The sequence below is a fragment of the Etheostoma spectabile genome, chromosome 10, assembly GCF_008692095.1.
Source record: "Etheostoma spectabile isolate EspeVRDwgs_2016 chromosome 10, UIUC_Espe_1.0, whole genome shotgun sequence".
Lineage (NCBI taxonomy): Eukaryota > Metazoa > Chordata > Actinopteri > Perciformes > Percidae > Etheostoma > Etheostoma spectabile.
Window position 1 is genome coordinate 11,951,649 of NC_045742.1, and position 22,953 is coordinate 11,974,601.

The window sequence follows — 22,953 nt, forward strand, 5'->3', positions numbered from 1 at the left end:
AGATAATTTGTTGTTTACCATCTCACCTCCTTTCCTTCTAATTATTTTTGCAGGCAGTTTGTATAATGCTAAGCAACAATGCAAGGGCAAACCTCTGATTGGGGTTCGCTCAATTATGATGTAATGTGTTTGCGCTGAAGGTTAGCATCATTCTGTCTCCCTTTACCATTTACCCCTAATTAAACTTTAACTCATTAATATAGAGAAGATAATTCATAAAAAGGAATTTAATTAACATTTTATTATTAGCTCTTAATTTGGAGCACACCATGTTTGTTCTCTTGTATTACCCCTGACTCCTTTTGTTCCTGTTCAGCTTGACTTCATTAAATATCAAAGGTAGCGACAGCGGCAACACACTGCAACTCATATTAGTTATTAATGAATGATTAACACATTACCTTACTATTTATTCATAAATCATGCCATTCTTTAGACAAGAAGTTTTATCAAATAATATTATCTTTCCCTTAAAAGATATAGATACACTATACATGATTACAATATATATATACACACACACACACACATATATATATTGTATATACATACAATATATATACAGTATATATAAAATGCTTCTATGATGGATCAATAACGTTGATCAATAATTCTGTTATGCTATAGCATACATGTACAGTACATGTTTTGTGGTCTCCTGTGCTCCACTTTGGTCCCAGAGAACACGAATCCAACTGCCTCTTCTTCTACAGTGGCTGAGCATCCAGTGAGAGACTAATGAAAATGCAAGGCATGAGTAACAAGGGGAAAACTTCATTTAAAAGACAAGATAGAAAATGTCTTGTGAATGTCACTCTGGCTGCAGCCTGTAATTGGTTTGGATGTCAGGTTCTGTGTAAGCATGGCCTGGAGAGGAAGGCAGTATGCCCCGGCTCTCAAGCTGCTCAAGTCCAGAAATGGAACTGTAGTTTCCATAATGCAATTCCCTCTCAGGGTTTCTACATGGAGTTCTCTTAAGTGGGTAGTAGGTACAGCCAAAGTTGACTCTTCATAGTATTCGTCCATGCAATGTTCTTGCTTCCCCATTTCTTCTATAGCTCATGATTACTCAAAGGATTCACAGGAGATAGCCACATCTCCTGCTTTTATTATATTGGAAATGAACACCAAACATGTGAAGGCATAACCTTGGGCATCAGTGAGTCAGTCAAATGTGCCTATTCTGAGAGGGAATCAGATGCATTAGCCCAGGCTTCCTGTAAAGAAATGTAATGTCTTCCCCCACATTTCTGACCGACCTCAAATTGGAGGAAATGTCAATATATCTTGCTGAGAGGTCAAGTTTCAGGCAAAAGGATGAGGACTGCTTAACTACAGCGAGGACGCCACAAATGGCTACTTAATCAGGTTGGACAATGTGTTGTTGTGATCTGAGCGGCCCCAGTTTGGCGGCCAGAGCCACTCTATTCCCATAATTATTGTTCCGTTTCATCTGGAGGACTGGAGGGAGGAATGTAGTTCCTGGTGTCGCCGTGTGACTGATAGGTAGTGTCAGGAGTGGGGAGAGAAGTGGAAAGAGAGTGGAGAGAGAGAGAGAGAGAGAGAGAGAGAGAGAGAAGGTGAAGATGGGAGGAAATGGTTGAGACTTGACCTGCGGGAGACTTGCGGTCCAGCTGCTGCAGCCCAGTAGCTTTCCCCTTTCCCCCTTTGCTTCTTTCTCTTCAGTAAAACCTGAGGCACAGGGACGATGAGCTCGCTCCTCTGCCACTGAGAGGAAAAGCAATCTCCTCGCCTAGTTGCTGCCGTAAGATTTGATTTGCCTTCCTTCCAGCGTGACAATTGGTTTTGTAGTCTGGATGCAAGTGTATTCATTGTGTGGGGGCATAGGGAGCACCAGAGAGAAGAGGAGGGGTGGGGAGTGAAGACACCAGTTGTTACACCAGTAAACACCCGACAAGTTCAGCAGATGTCACACAGATAGGAGAGAAAAAGAGAGAGAAAAAATGTCACACAGCTGCCCTACTGTATGTATTATTGAGGCTGATACAGCACAGTATAACATTTAAACAGGGAAGCAAGCTCGTAAAAAACGGACAGATGCAGCGACATGCACTGACACGACTGGCACTGATGATGCCATCAGCAATCTGTTTCTTATTCAAGTATTTAATTTATAGAGATTTGTTTCTTTTTCTTTTCCATTTCCATTTACAGTTTAAAAAACAGACTGACATGAAATCAGAATACTGCGATATTGACAAGCAGTCTATGCCAGCCTGTATCTTTGTCAGGAATAATTGCCATTTAGCAAATTACAAAATGAAACCTTGCTTAAACACAGATGCATACGATCAATCTTTTAAGCAAAGTTAACAGATAAACTGTATCTATCAAACACAAGTTAAACTGCTTAAAAACAGAAGGTATTTCAGCAGGGTGGTGCGAGTTGTCAGGACTGTGTCTAAAGAAATTGAGCATCTAAAAGAAGAAAAATTGATTACAGATGTGAGTGTTTCATGTCTGTCATGGATGCAACTCTTTAATGTCGTCAATTTAGCTGAAAAAAAACATTAAGCCACGTTTGTTGTGGATACTGCCACACTAAAACGCACGGTTTAAACGTACAGAACAACAGACTAGACAGAATCAATTAAAACTGTCAGATCGAATTTTGCTGCTTTATTCTGTGTTTAAGCAGTGTGAGGTTGTGTCTTCGTTCATTGTTGCTGCTTGCTTGCTCGCTCGCTCGCTCGCAGACTCCCCTCGGTCCAGGAAGGAAATGTTACACATAACGTGCCTTGTTATTGATATCCCATTGCTAAAAGACGAGATGAGGAGAAAGAGATCCAGGGGGTTTACAGGGCAAGCCAGCTGCAATTAGAAAATAAAAAAGGCTTCATTATCCAGCTAGATTTGGTTGTGATAAAGAGTGGTGATGAAAAAAAATAGGAGAGAGGAGGAAATTAGGAGAAAAACTTCACTGGATGAAGGATGGTCAGTGTCTAAAACTGCCTGTTTACAGATGCATGTATTCCCCTCATGTAATTCTGCAGTGAGGATGCTGAGGAGTGTGTGTGTGTGTTTGCGTGTGTGTGTGTGTGCGCGTGTGAGTGCACGTGTGCGTCTGACTTTCTCATCCTATACACTGTGACTATGAAAAGAAATGCTTTACTTTGAGCCTCTTGCACATTCACATTCCTGCACACACAGACTCTCTCTTTCCGCTTCCCTACAAAAAGCACTGGTCCAACAATCCCTGACTTGCAGGGCTGAGCTGGCGCCCGACCACCTCGCTTCTGGGTCCGCACCCAGCAGTACCTCACAGCAGCTCACATTCAGTCTGTGAGTCACTCATGATGTAAAAACACAGACCACCAAGGCACCTGCTTGGAGTGGATTTTGTCTATTATTTATGTAAGAAGGAAGAAGCGCTCTTTGGCCTTGAGTTGCCGTAACCCTCCACCCCTGTGCCCCCTCTAACCCTGACGACCATCATCATCATCATCATCACTTTCACGATTATAGAATTTCCCATAGATCCTCTGCCATCTGCTAGATTATAGATTTCTCTCTTCCTTTATAGAGGGCAGGGCCCCTAAGGGAGGATCAGCGGTAAAAAGGGTTAAAGAGTGCCTGAGGCAAAGCCATGGTTGTGGATGAGATTATATTTTCTATTTCTGCCTGTTAAAGGTGGCCTGCCGTGATGAATACAGAGAGTTGTTACCATTTAATATCAACTGGCTCCCCTGCAAACTCAAATTAAACACAATCAATTGTGACAGAAGGGTACATGTGTGACAAATAACCTGTCACATTCTCTGCATCATTTCACTTCATCACCCATCAATTTACCCCAAACCCAGCAGCCCATTTGGGAATCAATCATGTTGTGATACTGTGGTGAAAAGGGTTTTAAAAGCTGCCTTCCTCAGCCGTAGCTTGTACACTTCTGCAGTCTTTGTGAACTGAGCAAAAATAAATAAACAAATAAACTGGACGAATTGAGCGCTACTATGAGGTCAATTGTGTCCTTGACCACATGTGTGTTACGTGTTGAGTATTGTTTGAGCAAACTATATAACAGCTTCTCGGAAACACAATGAAACCGATCTGTGGACACAACACCACTTCCTGCTTGCACTTCCTCCTCATTTGTCTGGACTTTCTGTGGGAAATTGAACAAATATTTGCTCATTCTGACCAAAACAATCACCCCCTGCTCTCTTAAAGTGAAGAAAAGGGCCAAAGTACTAAAGCTATTGCTTGTTCCACCTGTGTATCACCCCCACATAGGAAACTGCAGAAGATAATGCAGTTGTCTTTTATTCTGAAACAGAGACAAAAGCCTCCATGTCACTCAGGACTACAGGCTCCACAGAAATCCAGTTAGTAGAGATGTGATTAATTATACATACATTGATAGAAACCACATTCATTATTCATGAGCTTCTCAACGTCAAAGATATTTCCCTCCCTTTCAGCATGATGAAAAGATTTTAAATAATAGGCCCCCTATGCAGACATCTGCATTCCAGCGAAGTCGGCTGACGCTAAAGAGGCTTGAGTCAGAGCTGTTGTCTTACCGGGGAATCACTGCTCAGGACCAACATGTTTCAAACTGTTGGTGGCTGTGTGGGATCCGGAGTTGGTGTTTTTGTTTTGTCTTTGTCAAAAGAGACAAGGCTGGTGCTTTTAAGCCTCTCAGATGGGAGTCATAGTGTCCACTTAGAATGAATAGGGGTCTACTGCCTCACTAGACACAAGGCTGGATAGAGTTTCATTTAACACCTGTTCAGCGTTCAGGTCTGCATGTGTTTCCAGACTTATTCTATCTCTAAGTCAGAAAAAAAACCTGAGTATCTCTATACGATTAGGAATCATGGTTTTACATAGTAAAAAGGAAAGAGGGAGGAAAAAGACTTGACTATCGAGGCTGTTTCCTGTAAGAAATCGGCTTACTTTTCTTAGAGCCGTCGGAGCCTAATCAAACTCAAAGAGCAGGCACTACCCCTTTAGGCAAGTCTTGAGGGATTTTCTTTAATTTGGATGTCAGACTGAAATGTTTTCACACTCCTCACATCCCTAAATCCATTAATGTGTGTATGGCGCCAAGCGAGAGAGGTAAGTGTTGTGTTTCTTTTCTAGCAGACGCCGGAAATGTTGAGTGTAACATCTAATCCAGGTTGATTTATTGTTATTCCAGAGTAGACCCTCTGGGAAAAAGCACTACAAACATATGTGTTTAACAGTCATTTCATTTTTATGGGGGAATTACTAGATAGCATTTTCTCTTCTGAAATGTGCCCTATATTAGCCAGTGTTGAGGGGGAGGGGGTGGGGCACGCTAAATTAGTGCACAAGGAATTCCCAAAGGTTTCTCTCACCTCCCCTGGGCAGGGCCTTAAAAATAAACACTCAGAGACACTGCAGATTATGTAAACACATTCCTCTTAAATGCTTACATGCGAGCAGAGAATAAACAGCATAACTTTGAGTCACTTTTGAAAATCAGTAAACTTAGAATTCAGTTTTGATTAACTCAATACACATGGGGATGACGGAAATGAGAAATCTGCGAAACTGCGAGGAGAGCTGATCAACTTTCCCTCTACAACACGGAGCACGACGCTTGATACGTTTTCTCTTAGCAGCTCAAAGGTGGCTGCCAGTCACGTCGCTGCTGCTGTAGTCTCTCTCCCTCCCTCTCTCTTTTTTCTCTAGCTCACTGTGACAAGGCATCTTTCCAGACATTTTAGTTGGATGGAGATTTGCAGCAGCTCATTACAGACTGGGAGTCTCTGTGAGCGGATGCAGTCACTCGGAGATGGATTGAGTGGGTCTGTTTATTGACATGCCTTGATCTGACACTGGGTAAAGGGAATGAGTCACCGCCTCCAGACACACTACCACATTGCAGCCACTCCAGCAAATAGGGAGGCAGCACCCAGGTTACAAGTGGAACTTCATCAGCGCTCATTAATCCAACTACCCCCGGCCACTCGCTCAAACAAACCATGTTTACACTGCATGTTGGCTGGATGGAGGGGTGATGGAGCTTTTCAAAGGGCATGTGTGCAGGTGCTCACACACAAATGCGCATATTGTCGACACAGTATGCACACACACACGCGCACACACACACACACACACACACACACACACACACACACACACACACACACACACACACACACACACACACACACACACACACACACACACACACACACACACACACACACACACACACACACACACACACACACACACACACACAGCTCATCAAAAAGCAACCCGCCCACCTAACCCACAGCCCCCTAAACACAATATCTGTGTTCACCAGCTGCTAAAACTCAGTGGGTGCACTTTGTCTCGCAAAATCAGAGCTGGTGCACAAATCAGGGGTGGACGATTGGGCACGATGCCAAAGTGCGTATCACAGAAAGGGGCTTTTTATTAAACAGATGGGCATATGAGATCTTTTAGCTAGCATCACAACAAGGCTACTCCTATCAGTGATCCAGCTATGAAAGCTTAGTTAGCTTTTGATCCTGTTTGCTGGTGCTTCAATGAGAAGCACACCTGGTGCTAATATTTGGGAGGGTATTTTGAGACAGCTGTCAGCACCAGGATTGACAGCAGAGTTTTAGCTGCTTGCACATCACCACCGCATCTTTAAATCCAGCTTGTTAACAGGACTGTGACAGGCCGCCATCAGGGCACAGGCAGAACAAAACATCATCCAACACTAAGTGGGTCAGACGCCACTGTTTGTTTTCCATTACACTGCTGTTAAGTACTTTGTCTGAGAGATGTGGACATCTGAATCCTCTATATTTTACATTTAACTGCAACTTTACAAATAAAATCTAAAACGCCTGCAAAACAAGAAATGTGTGTGAATCTGCAGTCACAAACAAAATTAAAGCTTTCTCGAAGAAATGCTCACATGCAAACACGTGCGCGCAAAGGCAAAACAAGCACAAGGGAGTAAACACTGTGAGTCAGAAAGGGAATAACACTGCACAGATTTACAGTGAAACACACGTGTTTACACAAATGCACACATACAGTCGCAGTGGGAAAAGTCTAAGCGAGGCCTGCTGTTGTCTCCGTCAGGGACTGGGAGCCCAGCAGCTTGGGAGCAGGGCCAGTAGAGAGGAGGCCAGATGCAGCGGGCTTGACCCACTCATTTGTGAGGGAGGGGGTTGTTTCAGCAGTTGAAACACACAGGGATTAGCCGCACTGACTTCATTTAATTTAATTTGTATTACGGCCATCTTTGGGGGCAAACATGCTTTTTCACTGCGGGGGGATATACAGGGTCATGGAAAACAGCAACAGACGGTGGATTGCTAACCCTGCAGTGGATTCACAGGGGAAGAAGGCAAGGCACTGTATTCCCCGAGCTTAGTCTCACACACAAAAAACACTCAAGCACATTTCTTGTTTCCCCCTAATTATGTCTATATTTTGAAGTCAAATCTATTCAATTGAAATGCATCTTAAACCCTGCATCTACCTTTCCACAGCATGATTTCTTGAAATGAAGACCTTGAATCCTTTTGTTCCGCCACCATAAACAACAAGTAGTAATTTTCGTGCTTATCAAAGCTCTGCTCTGTGCACTTGTGTGTCTGTGTTTGTGTGCGTGTTACAAAGCTGTTATCTACCACAAACATATCTTAGGGGGTGGATGTTTATCTGTGCTGATGCCGATTGGAGTTGTCTTTGTCTCAATGCAGTGGTACATAATATTATTATCTTTTTTCATCGTTTATTTCTCCGAGGCTGATATAGTGTGATATCCTATAGCGGAGAAATCCTTTTAGTTACCGCCAGGCATCTAATGTACTTTTACTTGTAATCTGGGAATTTAATAAATGAAAAGGAGAGGGGAAAAATCTGTACACAATTGAATAATTCAACTCCCCATTGTATTCTGTGGAACATGACTTACACTGTTAAGCAGAGGAGGAAAACAACTGCATTGAGTGAGTGAGTGCCCAACATGCCTCCTCCCAATTTACAATAGCTCTGTGGAGAAATATGGCAGCAATCGGCCATCAAGTCTGCTGTAGCCAAAGCCTGCGGTCATATGAAAGCTCCTTTCTGTCTTGCGCAGGTGACACGGTTTGAGAGAAAGCTAATGTACCATGCACTGGGAAAAGTAGTTTTATTACAACAACATATATAAAAAATAAAGAAAGAAAATGCGTGAGCTGCAAAAGCACTGCTTTGTCTCTGCTAGACAGAAAGTAAAAGGGCGCTCTCTAGCAATCGTTTTCTTTTTCCTCTCTCCCCCAGCCCCTATCAAAAGATGTTACTGTGTGAAATGTCAAAGAAAAAAAAGGCAAGAGAAGTAATCCCCTTTTCCTTTTTGATCGCAAGTGGAATAATTGGAACCCTCTTAGGCTCATTACACGAGTTGCCCGCCAGCCAAAAGACGGCTCCAACTGCCCCTCTTCATTCAAGTTGAAGCTTTGAAAAATATCGCTTCCTCTAATAACAACTCTTTATGAGATGCAATGACTAGAGGTCCTGGTACCTACACTAGGGGGTAATCCCACAATACCTTTGAAAATGTAGCTTTCAACTACCACTGTCAAACACTGATTCAGAGGAAACAGCAACAATCTGGCTCTGTAATAATGTCATTATGCATATAGCACAGCACTTCTTGCTTTTTTTTTGGCAATGCCAATTACATAAGGTATTGCATATGTGTAGCCAGTTAATGTTGGACCCCTATTACTAATAACCTCGTCTTCATTGTTATTACAACTATGCTTGTAATTATTGTGACTCTAATTACTATTACTGTATTACCCATATTAACCTCATTCTGGGTTTAGATCACCCACACTGACAGTAGCCAAGACATTGGTGCCTATGAAGAATGGCACCAATGTCCCTTCAGATAAATCCAGTATAATTAGCTGTGTGCCTTACAGGGCCTGTGTGATGGTAATAATTAGTGCTACTGTAGCAAAGGTCATACAAAACAATTTAGAGAGGATGCTGGCTGCATGGGTAATAGGACGAGAGGGGGAGCGATAAGAGGAGGGGAAAGCTTGGATGAGCGCGGAGACTCTTCTCCTTTTCCATCTTACAGCAATGGAAGACGTATGGTTGTTACTTTACCTTTGCACTTGGTTCATTTTTAACCAATGCTTTCAAAATAATAGAAATTAAAAACCCATTTTAATGGCAAGTAGACTCCCAGCTAACGTAGTTTAAATGGATCCATGATTAGATTTGAGGAAAGTGCCACTGGGTGTATCTGTGAACTGGTATCAGCTGAGATCGATTCGCTGCCGTTGAGGTGTGATAGCTGCCCCGTCACCATGTTATTACATTTGTTCCTTAGCTCGACTCTAATGTGTTTATGCTTTCCCTTAGTTATCATTATTAATTGTGAGAAAGAGGGAGAGAGAGAGACAGAGAGCGAGAGATGTGTTGCTTTACCCAGGTGCTCAGGTTAATGAGCTGAGTCAAAAATGTTGACACTGAGGTAAACATGTACTCGCTACTTCTATTTCTACGCTCCCCCCATGTGACTTGGCTCTCTCTGTAACTCTCAGACTGCTCCCGAGATGAGAGCTCAGAGTTCACATTCTGGATCCACCAGGAATTCACTCCGCTCCCTCACCACCACCACACCCTGATGAGATAAGTAACAGATTCACGCTCAAATATAGCATCTCAAACAACACATGTGCTAGATTGGTCTATATTCCCTGTTGCAACACTGATGCCCCACCCAACTCCCAACAACACTTCATTAGCAGTGAGTGATACAAATACACGTAGGATGCACCTTTTCTGCACCTCCGGTTTTGTTTGTCAAAATCATCTGAGCCGTGTGATAGCTGCTTAACAAAACAGTGTTTTGCATTTTTATCTTTTTTTTAATGTGTTTTCCAGCCAACTCGACGGCTAATTGTTTTGCATTTATTTCAGTGCAGCATTAAAGAAATAATTTGGCATTTTGGGACTATGTGCTTATTCACTTTTCTGCAGAGACTTTGATGTGAATATTGATATCAATCATGATATCTGAGCCGGGAGACAGTTAGCTTAGCTTTGCATAAGTACTTGAAAGAGCTAGTCTCTGTCCAAGGTGAAAAATCCAAGTACGAGCACCTCTAAAGCTCACAAATAAATGAATGTGTTATATCGTGTTTTCTTAATCTCTACAAACGACAAGATGTGGTTTTACTGAAGGTTATGTGCTAAACTATTTCTTGGCTGGGAGCCATGGTAGACTGGAGTCTCCGCTGATTGCCTGGCAACAACAACATTTCAAACTATTCCTTTTAAAAAATAATGGTGAAAATGCAAAAAAAAAAAATAGTATGATGCTTTAACAGTATTATTATTTAAGTGATTACAAGGAGAGCATATGTCAGCAACACTGATAATATAAACTGAGATGGGCCGTTTACCATCTACTATTCTTATTATAAAAATGATAAACATGGAAATAATGTTAAATATTAGCAAACTGCAAGTTTCTGACATTGTGGCTTTGAACAGTTTATCTTTGACAAGTGATTTCTGATATTCCATTTGGTCTTTGATGCATATTTTCTCCACAACAAAGGTGGGAGTAGTTGTGTTAAAACCATGTAAAAATGAATAAAGACAATGAGCATAAAGTGCTGCAGGACATCTGATTTAGCTGCTTCATTCAATTAAACTCAACTTTCTGATGAAAATCACCGGGGTGGGATTGGAGGCATATGCTCAGATCCATATGCCTTTGTGACAGTGGGGGTTTAAAAACCATAAATTGTGATTATCATTGATCTCAGTCAGATGCCTAATCACTATGAGCCATATCCGCACTGGCCACGTTGGGTGACGATGAACCATCCTCCCCCACATCTGAAGTCTCAAACAAGTGTTGAGGGAAGCAGTGATAAGCAGGTCCTTATCCTTTTAAAGACACTCCCGTAATCCAACAGTGTTGAGGGGAGGGAGGGGGCTTCAGCTTTAAGGGATTTAGTCTGGATTATAGCTAGTCCTCCAAATTAAACCAAAAGTCAGCTTTCTGCAGTTGCTCATGCAAGCTGGCAACTGGCTTGTTACCAGCATTACTAACAAGGCAAACGATGAAGGTCTACAATTGGAAAACGCTCTTGTTTAGCCACCAGCGTACACATGGACGTAATTCAAAAGTAAACCACTACCCGTCCTTACCTATACTAAATATTCTGCCGTTGTTGCCTTTTGTGACTACACTCAAAATGTGTCCGTGCTGTGTACCTGACTCTTGTTGCCAACCGGCTTAGCCACATACAAGCTTCTCAGTCAGGGCAAGGCTGCTCTGTCCCCATCGAGGCTGCTTCCCATAGCAAAACAAGGCCAAATCTGGGGCTTAGAGGCTAAAATAATCATTACTGGGTAGCAAACAAATGAAGTCAGAACACCAACTCCCATGTCTGTCCTCCCCCACCACCCTTGGTATTTGTCTGCCGTCCTATCGCACACATACAAAAGGGGTCAGCTACACATTCACATTTAGGATAGACAACATTTTGGCCTGATAACACAAAATGAGAGAACAACAAAGCTAAGACTGGATTTGTTTTTTTCAATATAACATTTAATCAAGGAAAACATACATGTACGCAACAATGAATTATATGGTTCAATATTTTGAGAAATACTTTGCTGGGAGTTAGATGAGAAGATTGAAACCACTCTTATATCTGCCGATTAGCAGTTAGCAGTTAGCTTATCTTAGCATAAAGACTCAAAGTAAGGGGAACAGTTAGACTGGCTCTGTCCAAAGGAAAGAAATCTGCTTACCAGAACCACTAAAGCTCAATAATTATTCTTGTTCACTTCATTCATCCAAAAATAAATAAGCGTATTTCCTAACATATTGAATATTCCTTCAAACGTGAGACTTTTTTCTATTCTGACCCTAAAACAAGGTTTTAAGGTCATATTTGACCATTTTGAAAGCTAACTGCACCCCCTAATTGCAGTGCTATTGCTAAGCTAGAGTAAACACATCACAGAGCAACCTTCTCATCTAACACTCATTGCAAAAAGCAAATAAGTGAATTTCAATAACAGTATGTATATGACATTTTTCTTATTGTAGTGTTTATGATTCATATTACTGTTCCTGGTACACAGACAAGTTTCTAAAGTAGTTTTTCTTAACTAAACAATGTATTCATGTTCCCATGTGTGCATGCATCAGAGTGTCAGTGCATTCTTTACAGCCTGCTTTAATGTAACAATCTCTGAAGTAGATAAGAGCACTCCAACTCAACCTCCACGTTGACCCTCCATAGTGCCATGCTCTCCAATGAAGCAGTCAACATCTCTTATTAAAGTATAACGCCTATAAGCAATCTTCTCTTTGACAAGTACACATATGCTGCCTCCCCTTCTCATTGGCTTCCTACAAGACTGAACTGGGAGCAGCTCTCAAACAGAGAACAGGTACAAGAGAGTAATCTTGAACTAAGGAGGTTACTGGGGAAAGGACTACACTCGGAGCAGTCTGACACAGGCCAAGTGCTTTTCATTCATTAACTCGGCTGTCTACGCTGTGGTATGTCTAACAGTGGACGTGAGGGGAAAGTCAAAACTGACGTCCCATTGTGCTCCACAGTCAGACACAGACTGAACCCTGAATATTGTTTTCGGATGCCATAAGAGAGCACAAAGAGGCTGTTGAAGTTGTTATCAATTCCTTTGCAAGGCAATCATAACTATTATCATTAGTAGTGTTTTCATCTTCCGAGCTCAGTCCCGAGTGGATATCTGTGGATTTATTCCCTGGCACACATTCTTGTCTTTCCAACTTGACCTGGTATGAGCAAAGAAATGGTTTCCCACCTCCTTAGAAACTAGAGATGGCCGTAAATAATAGGCCAGGGGCTCTTTCTGAAAAGCCCTAATCCCAGGAAAACAAACCTGAGCAAAACAGGCCCACCAGAACTGCTTTCAGGAAAACTAGATAATCAAAATGCAAAACAGCCTCTGATAGAAAAATAAGCCGACTTCTAACAACAAATCCCCTACACCTAACATCAGCAAATTCTCTCCTGAACTTTTATTTGTATGCTGTGTTTGGGTTTTTAATGTAATCACACTGCACACGGCACTCCATCAATGAGCTATTCTGATGTATGTCAGCTTGAATCAGACTGACTGCTTAGGGCATTACAGACATCATGAATGAGAAAAGGAGCCACACACAGAACACATTAGGGGTCCCACCATCTCCTCAGACAGGGGGACAATGGTTAGGGGAGCGCAGATAAAGGAGAGGGATAACAGGGGTGAAGGAATGGTTGACGCTGATCGGGCAAAGAAAAGGGGTAAAATGGGAGAAAAGAAAAGAAGAGGCCCAAGACACTGGCCAAACAGAGCAGAGGGAACGCAAGGGCTCTGAGAGGCCTATACTCGGTCATAGCCCATTAGGCTGGCTGGGTGAAAATGCTACAGCTCATTACATGCTCTGCCTCTGTTCTGTGGATGAACAATGCACAATTACGCTACCCTGCTGCTTCTCTAGCCATACTGCTGCATGGCTCTGAGGCAACCAATATTGCTGCTATAGTGGCTCGCCTGCCAAAAGCCTCTGTTCTCATCAAACATCCCATACATGCGCTCCCTAATGTGCATCCAGGTTTATGTCTATGAATTTACCGAGAATGAAAGGAGGGGAGAAACAGGAAATACTGCTCAACCACTGGAGCAAACAAAACAAAGGTATAATGCAGTGTGTAATACAATGGCGTTTGCTCCCCTTTGTCTGCTCTGCCTTAGATAGACATGTCACAAAGTGATACTTTTTTATAACCAGCTGAATTAAGTTACATTTGATGTTGCAACTAACGTAAAGCCAGTTGCTAAAGTACAGATCCAAACATGACAGAAATAAAGGACGAAAAGTTCAAGCAAGAGAAACTGAACGTGTTGTGACAATATCTGCAATGCAGTGAATAACTCAGCTCAGGATCCGTATCTACCAGCAAATTGGTTCACTTCAAGTCTTCCTCCTTTCCATTTGACAATTATGCATGCAGAAGTTGACATTTATCTGTTGGGGGAAAAAGCTAACTAACATCCTCCTGCTCCCTCTTTGTTTTAGGCAAAAAAAAACAGGACACTTGGAAAGGTCATTCTTCCCTGGTGCCAGAGCTGGCTGCTTAGAAAAGCAGCAGCCCCCCCCCCTCCGCCCCATTTCCCTGTCATTCAAAAATTACAGCATCAGCAATCAGGAGAAAGCCCTGGGAACTCTCTAAACCATGTGGCAACAAGTCTGGTAACCTGCAGGTCAACTAAAGGCTCTGACACACCAACCCGACGGCCGACCATCAGCAGAAAAGGCCGTTGGACTGATCATTGGGCTCCCGTCAGTCATAAAAAGTGCCTCGAAACACACCGAAGCTACGCTGACTTCAGTGTACGTTCAGCAGAAAAAGCGGAAATGACGAACGAGTCACGTCGGTTTGGCTTCTCCCGAATTTTAAAGCCGACCACAGTGGCGGCTCGTTCGGAATACGATCTCGTATTTTACAAAAAAAAGTTCACCAAAACGTGTTTCTGAAAACATTTTAAAAGAGAAATAGACCATTTAGTTGCTAAATCTGTCTGTTTTTTTGGTCAACAAAAGGTCAGTTTGAAAGATTTCTGTCAGATTTTGAGAGGCGTTCGTCACGCTCATCCCACTCGTGTGCACTGATTTGCTAGTCAAGGGCTAGCACTTCACCAATCAGATTGGTCATTGAGTCCGACTGCCCACTGACCGATTCAACAAGTCAAATCGGCCCAAATTAAAAACGACAGCTCCTCCGACTGATGATGGCACAGAACACACCCTACAGACTTGAGTCACTGGCCTTGCCAGACTGTCAACAACGGCCGATAATCGGGTTGGTGTGTCAGAGCCTTAAGACAGGACAGTGAAAACAAAATGACAGGACTGATAACCATGAATTTTATAATACCTTTTCTCTCTGCACATTTGGATGACATTTTTTAAAAGTTTGTGGCCCACTCAAAATGTTAATGGTCATTACAACAGAATTGTAATTACTTTTTTCTTACTTTGTTTACTTGCTGAAAAACATTCTTATTATTCACAAAATAAAATAAAGATTCCTCAGAGGAGGCTGATATGAGTCCGTTGTTATTCTCATCTGTGAGGAAGGATAAATATATTGAGGGCGTGCCGATGTTTTCTTACACTGCAAGCCAATACGCATTGTACAAATGATTCTGTTTTAATATTTCTGAGCCAGAGGGACGGAGACGGTCACATTTATCTTGACATAAACTGGGTACGACAGAGCAAATAGTATTCCACTGCACATAGATTCCACTCCTGGCCATAACAAGTCTAAAGTTTGTGTTTTTAAACATGACCTTTTCTTTCCTATGTTAATGTAACTACAGGCATTTTCAACCACGGGCAGCTAAATCCGCATTAATGAGATATAGGTTATATTTTTTATTCTCCTGGAGCATTCCCTTGTCATAGCTTTTCTTGAGACTTGCTTGGCTTTATTAGTTTTCTCCACCTTAGTTTAGTTTTACATTTATAACTGCAGGGGTTTGACACGCAAAGTTTGCAAGAAGAACGTGTGAAAGGCTGCGTATGAGGATCGTTTCAAAATGTCTTAATATTCTTTTTCTTGATGGTAAACTCACACGTGTTACCTTCCTCTAGGTTGGGACTCTCATTTATTTGAAAGAAAACAGAATGCTGCATATTTTTGTCTGAGAGTTTAATTTGAGAAATAAAAAAAAAAGAAGAAAAAAAACAACGCTGCAGGAAACACATTCAGATGGGTAATTACGTCCACGCAGCATTGCTTGCAGGGCTTAACAAGGTACGTAATGATGTCCCCCTTCCCCAGCAATAAACATCATCACTATGTCCATTTCCTACACTCCATTTAGCCTTCTCTCATTTATGTGTGGACCTATCAACCTATAAGCCCAATGCCATTATATCCCTTGTTTTCTATTTAGGTACGTGTGAAAATCTTTTAACATAAATTGTTGGGGGACAAATGCCATTATGTGCCTATCTTTGGCCCCACAAGAAAATCCCATTCCTTTTGATGTTTAATAGGTTTACAAGAAAGTTAATTATTTCCACATGATAGAGCTTTTAAAGTCATTTCACATATTATTTTTTTTCCTTTTCAGTACTGTCGTCTTGAACCACGTAAAAACATCTCAAAACGATGGATGAGTGATTAAGTTGATTAGTACCACATGATTTTCCTTTTTTTATTTTGATGTAATTGTGTGCTTGCGCATCTCTGGTGTATAACACAGCTTGAAAACATCTGCTGCAGCATATTTATATACAGCATATTTATATATATTTTATCAAGATGTTCAACCATTTGAAGATATCATCCTGGACTGTCCACATTGTAAGAAAATAAAGTTGCTGCATGCTGCATACTATAAACTGTATACCGAAACCACTCTACATTGTTAAAACCACCTCCTACGTTTGCAGGTACATTGAAATAATAATACAGTATGCACAGTATTTTTTTACAGTAGTAATTTTTTTCAGGGGAAAACATATTGTGCTAACAATAGAAAACCGACATTATTGGTTCCTGTGGATGTTGATATGGTTTTTGCAATAAAATCTCTTCCCCATCCTAACACCACATTTTACGGTGAAAAATAACATGTTTCAGGCAGCAGCAATACAGGTTGAGGAAAATCATTGGGATTCTATAAATAGATCTCTCTCTCCTTGTTTTTCTAGGCCCTGCCGTTTCTCTACAGTAGCTATTACTCCCTCTGCATGCTCCTCACCAGTCACATGTGGCTATGGACACATACAGTGACGTGTGGACATCAGACACCGTCACTCATGTGTTTTGACTCCTCAGCTCTTTGGCTGTATGCCCTGATCCCGAGACAAGGGTGGCAACCCGGCGGGCCCGGCTGCTTCTGAATGGCTGCCTGGGGTTGTTATGTCATTTCATTGTCCCTCTGCAATATCGAGAATGACGTGCAGTGATGGGGTGTTGCGGGTTGGGGTCAAAGCTATGAAAACCCAACCAAGTGTAAAAGTAGCACTGGTTGTGCATGAAGTGAAAACCATCTTGTGAGTAATGTCACAAAATCACCCTACAGCTTCACCAGCTTTGTGTGTTAAACACGATGGGAGGAGCCAGCTGAGAAATGCAATAAAGAGGGTACAGAGTACATCACTGTCACACTGTTAATTTATTTCTGACAGACAAGGCTTTATTTTACCTTATGAACACTGACACTTGAAAAGCAGAGCATTTCTGAAGTCTGTGCCTTACAAATAACCTCTCTAAATAATTAAGAGGTTCATGTGCCACTCAATCAGTGCGCATCTGAAGCTTTTGGAGATAAAACGATTCTTTCTCAAATCCTTTGAAAGGAGGAGACTTTAAAGAATGCAACAACATACACCTACCACTGTTTCAACGCATCAAAAATCATTTTAAAAACTGGCTTTTAAGATTAGGCGGTTGTGTATCTCTTCCCTTATTGCACTAGATCTGTTGTTGTTTACTTTCCACCATGATTAGTCTTTCTATCGCTGAACTCTTCAGAGTTTAGGAGGTTTAGAATCACCAGAGAATCGGGCTGTTTTCTCTCATTAAGCTTTTTGACCAGACATTGGCTGTATGCCATTCCGTTTCTTGTACTGTATACTGAAATTTAGAGTGGTTAAAGGGATCACGTAATCAATAAATTTCCAAAAACGTAGCCTATACTTAATTGTTTTTAAATCAAAAGCAGGGATCTTGTTGCCTGGGAGTAGACAGGGGTTGGTTTGAGCTACTATTGTAGGACAGAAGGGTTCTTTCATTTATGTAAGTCTAATGTTCATCCTGTTTTAAATGCGTAGACCATAACTGGGGGACGCGTTTCCATTAGTTTTTCTGAAAATGTCATATTCATTCACTTCTATTCACTTCACTGGCATTGAAAACTGTGAATACAAAGCTGACACTCAGACATAGCAAAAATTTAAAAGCAGGCATATGAAATGTTGCATTTTGAAAGAAGTGTCCCTTTGTAGTAATGCACGCATTCAGCAACGTGAGAGCTGTACACAAGTTTTACTTCCACTTTCTGCTTCTCTGCTTGCCCTGTTGTCATCTCCCAGTTACACTTTCAACCAGTCGGGAATGTTCTCTACTTACTATTAATCACCTGTTGGGGGGGGGATATATATACACATTATTTCATATACTGTAAATCTTTCCTAACTTAGGAAAACTGCAATAAATATGCGTTAAAAAAGAGTTTCATTAACACTGCAGCTGTCTTATGAAATCTGTGACAATATGAAATAGTATTAGCAACTTTTATAGGTAAGCTTATCTTCACCACCCCGGGGTGAAGACAATATTCAAGCAACATTAAAAAAAAAAGTACAATGTATTGGATTATGCCTCTCGTTTCTCCTTTCTTTGAGATTTCTGAGTCAATCATAATGATGTAAATGATAATGCCACAGCCCATATTTCAAATACATGTGACACTCCATAAGAAATATTGTGTGTGCGCGTGTATTCTTAAGTACATGTGTGAGGGGGAGATTGGCAGTTTCAACAGATGCGTAGTGTGCACTGACAGCACGACATCTACTTTGCATGCTCAATATGACACGTTTGATTGCTCCCATGCATATTGTCCTGATGTGAAGTGATAGCGAGGGATGTGCAGCTTCGCCGCAACCACTCCCTGTTGTCTCTTCTACATCAATATCAAATCATCTTCCTTACTAACAAGGAAAAACAGCAAGACTGGTGCACTGACATACCCTGTCAGTTGTTTCAATTTTCCATTGTTTTCAATTTAATTTACTCATTTAGGTTCCTTTGACTGACTGTAAGAACTGAACAAACAAACAAAAAAATGTACATCCATTTCACAAAAAAATGTGCATCCATTTCACAAAAAAATGTACATCCATTTCACAAAAAATTGTACATCCATTTCTCTTTTGTCAGAGTCTGAAGCTGACACTGTGGCGTACACTACAATGCAGGATCACTGAGACTTATGTATCTCCAGTATCTTTAAGGAAACAGCGCAGAGAGCATCCGGAGGATGATTGCATCAATAATCAATTAACTAAACTTGTGAAGTGCACTCATTACCAAACATCCCACACCATGTAGTGCAACGTCGAAGCCCCCTTTATTTAGATTCATTTATCACCTTTTTTCTGATTAATCCATCACCCGTGTAACAGAAAAATCTCTCTGATTTGCCCGCTATGCTCACTATTTGGAATCACAGGTGTGAGAAGCTTTAGCACACATTACAAATTAAAAAAACATTCTAGCCAAAGGCCATTCCATTGCTTTATAATTGTCTCCCCCACCAAGTGATTCACTATAATTAAGCCATGGAAGACAGCTCTATTCTCCTGTGAGCGTTCATATTAGTGCTACCACAGGCAGGTCTAACCAACATCTCACAGCTGAGGCTTTTCAAAACAATGGACAGCAATGTTCAGGAAGGTATATACACTGGTACATATTCTCACAAGGGAAAATACAATATACACAATGCAATTGCAGGTATGAGGCCTTCAGGGAGACCTGTCACTGTTATCTTGGCCAAGTGGGCTGTGTTTGTGTGTGTATGTGTGTGTGTGTGCCAGCGTGCTTTGTCTGAAGCAGGAAAAGCTTGACTCCAGCTGCTCTGACATGAGCAGGATGTTTGCTGCCCCACATAAACTAACAATGGAGGAGAACTTTGCATCGATCAAAAACATTATTTACAAATAGGACACTAGACCATAGCCTCTTTACCTCCATTAGCAAACTTAATCTGACCTCGTACCCACATTCTGATGGCTATGATTTTAAATCTACACGTTTGGCAAATAAACAAACCCAGAGTTATCAGTGTGCCCTGGTGTATAAACAAAAAGCTCTTCCGCCACAGATAAATGAATCATGGATAATTATGAGGTTGCCCCCAGGATGAAAACATTTTTTGGGGACAAAGCAGCCTTAGTAATCGCAACAGTGCAGCCACTCGTGTGTCCTAACCAGTCAATGGGATATGGGTTGAGGACTTGGGGAGTCAAGTGGTTTCAAGCCCAAGCTTGCTCATTGGAACAAAGCTGTTATCAGTCATGTCACTGCTGTTTGTTTGTGCTATAAATGGCATTGTAATTATACTGAAAACATTCTTTATTTAGGAGCAACATTTTTACATACTGTAGAGCTTCCGTCTCTCGCAAATGTCACTATGGGGAGGAAAGACAACTGTTGTTGCTCTGTGTTGTTGCTCTGTGTTTATTCTGTTGGAAAAGGCATGCTTTTGCTACTGCTATTTCTCATTTATTTTCTCAGTCGCAGGTTCTCTTTTTCTCAGTCCAGCAAAATATGCAAAGGCCTGGTCAAAGAGATGTTTGTCAACATCATGTGCAAGGCGGAGAGCAATGGAAGCTGCATGCTAAACAGGCCCGACTTCTATCAAGCCGATCAACTCCCTCTAAGCAAATGAGAAAACGTTGTCAGGGATCAGACACCTGGCACTACGACTCATTCAGCCCCGCTCACTTCTTCCCTTCTCATCTTCCTATCTGCCCTCACACAGCTCTATCAAGACTACTCCAAGTCTTGCATATGGAATCATCTAAATCAATCTTCAACCCTATTTGTCTCCCTCTCCACTTTTTCATTAGCTGAAACAGATAAAGGCTCTTCTAATCCTGCGGCAAATGTGCTTTCTTATGGTTAAGCCACAGAGACAGGGTGCTTGCTAAAGCTTTTTACAACGCTTCTTTGTGTTATGCACATCCCTGTGCCCAATAAGATGGATGTTGGATCAAACAAGATATCATAAATTGGTGCGCAGATCTATTTGTTTCAATGATTTCTTTGTGTAGCCAGACCCACGTTGTTTTGGCTGAGGAAAGGCTGGTGCTGACCTGCATAGCACTACCTACCAGCGAATACAATCACAGCATACGGGTCACTGCGTGTACCTGCTGCATCCCCCACCTCTGCCTCCACTCACCAGATAACACCACAGGACAACCCCCAACAACATTTCTCTTTCCTTCCGCCTGTGTTACTTACACACACACACCCACACACAAACACACTCTGTCAGAACCAGCTGAGACAGGCTCAGTAAATCAGCATGCCTGTAAGTAGGTCTCATTGACCCCTCAGGATCCACCGGTGCCTGGATCTCTCTGGATCATCCAGTCAATACATCAATATCCATCTTGTGTTTCTTGTTTTAAGACCCCCACCCCCCCACCTTTTTCTTACTGAATGTCAAACGAAGATTGGAGTCATCAATTACAAGTGTGTGTACGTGTAGCCAGAGCTTATTTGCTGCTGTCTATAGGAGTGAGCATCTAACACATTCTTATACAAACAAACACACACACACACACACACACACACACACACACACACACACACACACACACACACACACACACACAAACATAAATGCCCCTTTCTCCCTTGGGATCAAGGAGAAGTGGGTCATGAAGAGAAATATTTCCAAAAGAATCCAATACAGTCCAGTTCCTACATACAAAAATCAATAAACTAAAGATCAGGAGGTTTGCATACACTCAGTCAGCCTGAATAGTCTTTCGAGTCAGACGTTTGCTCTGGTGGAGCCATGCATGGTGTGTCAGGGTAATTCAATGGCTGGCTGTGCAGACTAGAGCAGCCATGCGGTAACATTGCAGCCAAATGGACAACACACAGATAAAGCATTTAAGCAATGATTTTTCTTTCTGCTAGCACCTGAAATGACGAGTGGTGGAGCTGATTAGCCGGGTCAATACATCTGGCAGGTGCTCAAACTCGTGTTGTTTTTTTGCAATAGCTCAGCACTGACAAATAAAAGCAAAAGAAAACATGTGGAGTAAGAGAGGCCAAATCATCTACTTTGTCAGGCATCCAAATACTGCTTGGCAAAGCGCTCTCAGTCACAGGTCTGCCTCAATGTCTCGGCCCCTTGAAATGCCTTGAAGGATTCCACTCAGATTGACTGACAGAGCGTCACACATGGCATTTCGGGGTGGGGGGAGACATTTCACTGACATTATAATCTGTGATGGAATGTGAAATTTCACTTGACTTTGAGATGTGTTGAAAGGTGGTGCATTGCTTCTTTAAAGCTCATATTCAGCACGATCAAGGAGACCTATTAATAATAATTAATAAAAATGTGTCCCTTTACGTTTAATCATGAGAATCCATTTTAAAACCAAACCTCCCCTTTTCCTCAACCCCAAAGCAGCCCAGCCAAGTATTTCGGACGGAGCACAGCGGAGTGTATCTCACCTCTGGCAGTGGCATGCCGTTGATGATGAGGTCTGGCTGCTGGTGGCCCTGCCCAGTGAACGGGTGCTGATAGCCATGGTTGGGAGCTGCATTGCGTGAGTTCTGGTTCTCCACGTTGAGGAAGGTGCTCTCGGAGCGCCTGCAGCCCAGCGGCAGGCTCTGCTGGTGGTAGTCGAAGTAGTTGAGCGAGGAGGTGAGAGACGAGCAACTCACCACATTCATCTTGTCTGTCTCCTCGACGTCACGTGGCACCAGGCGGATGTCGTTCTTGCTCAGCTTCTTCTTCTTGCTGGACTTCTTCTGGTTGCCATATGAGTACTCCGCCACCCTGCGCAAGTAGAAGAAACTGAACAGACTCAATAAAGCAGTGTACCGCCTTCCCCTCCCCTGTCCACATGTTCAAAAAGCGTGCCCGCCATGCCAGCTAGGGCGCTGTTCGATCATGGGTGCCAGACAAACGCTCATTGCCCATGTTCAGGAGTGGGAGAGCACATTTAGGTGACTCCCCACTCCCGGCTTGCAATGGAGCTGTTATCCCTTGTTTGTTTGCGTTTGCATGCTCAACAATCGACATGTCACAAACAGGCAGACAATATGCAAACATGCCAAAACCACAAAGGCAAATCAAAAGAACACACTGGTACTGAGCAGTACTACC

The 22,953-nt window shown here is 42.1% G+C and overlaps 1 protein-coding gene across 8 annotated transcripts in view; it reads right to left on the bottom strand.

Annotated features, from left to right (window-relative positions):
- pcdh19 (protocadherin 19) overlaps positions 1–22,953 on the bottom strand; it is a 55,238-nt gene that overhangs the window by 26,885 nt on the left and 5,400 nt on the right. For 2 of the 8 annotated variants that reach the window (XM_032527804.1, XM_032527805.1), the window contains exon 2: positions 22,509–22,623. In XM_032527804.1, coding sequence (XP_032383695.1) covers positions 22,509–22,623 — 115 coding nt within the window. Of the gene's footprint in view, positions 1–22,295; positions 22,642–22,953 lie in introns of all 8 variants that reach the window. The other 6 variants (XM_032527803.1, XM_032527802.1, XM_032527801.1 and 3 more) reach the window with 3 other exon arrangements.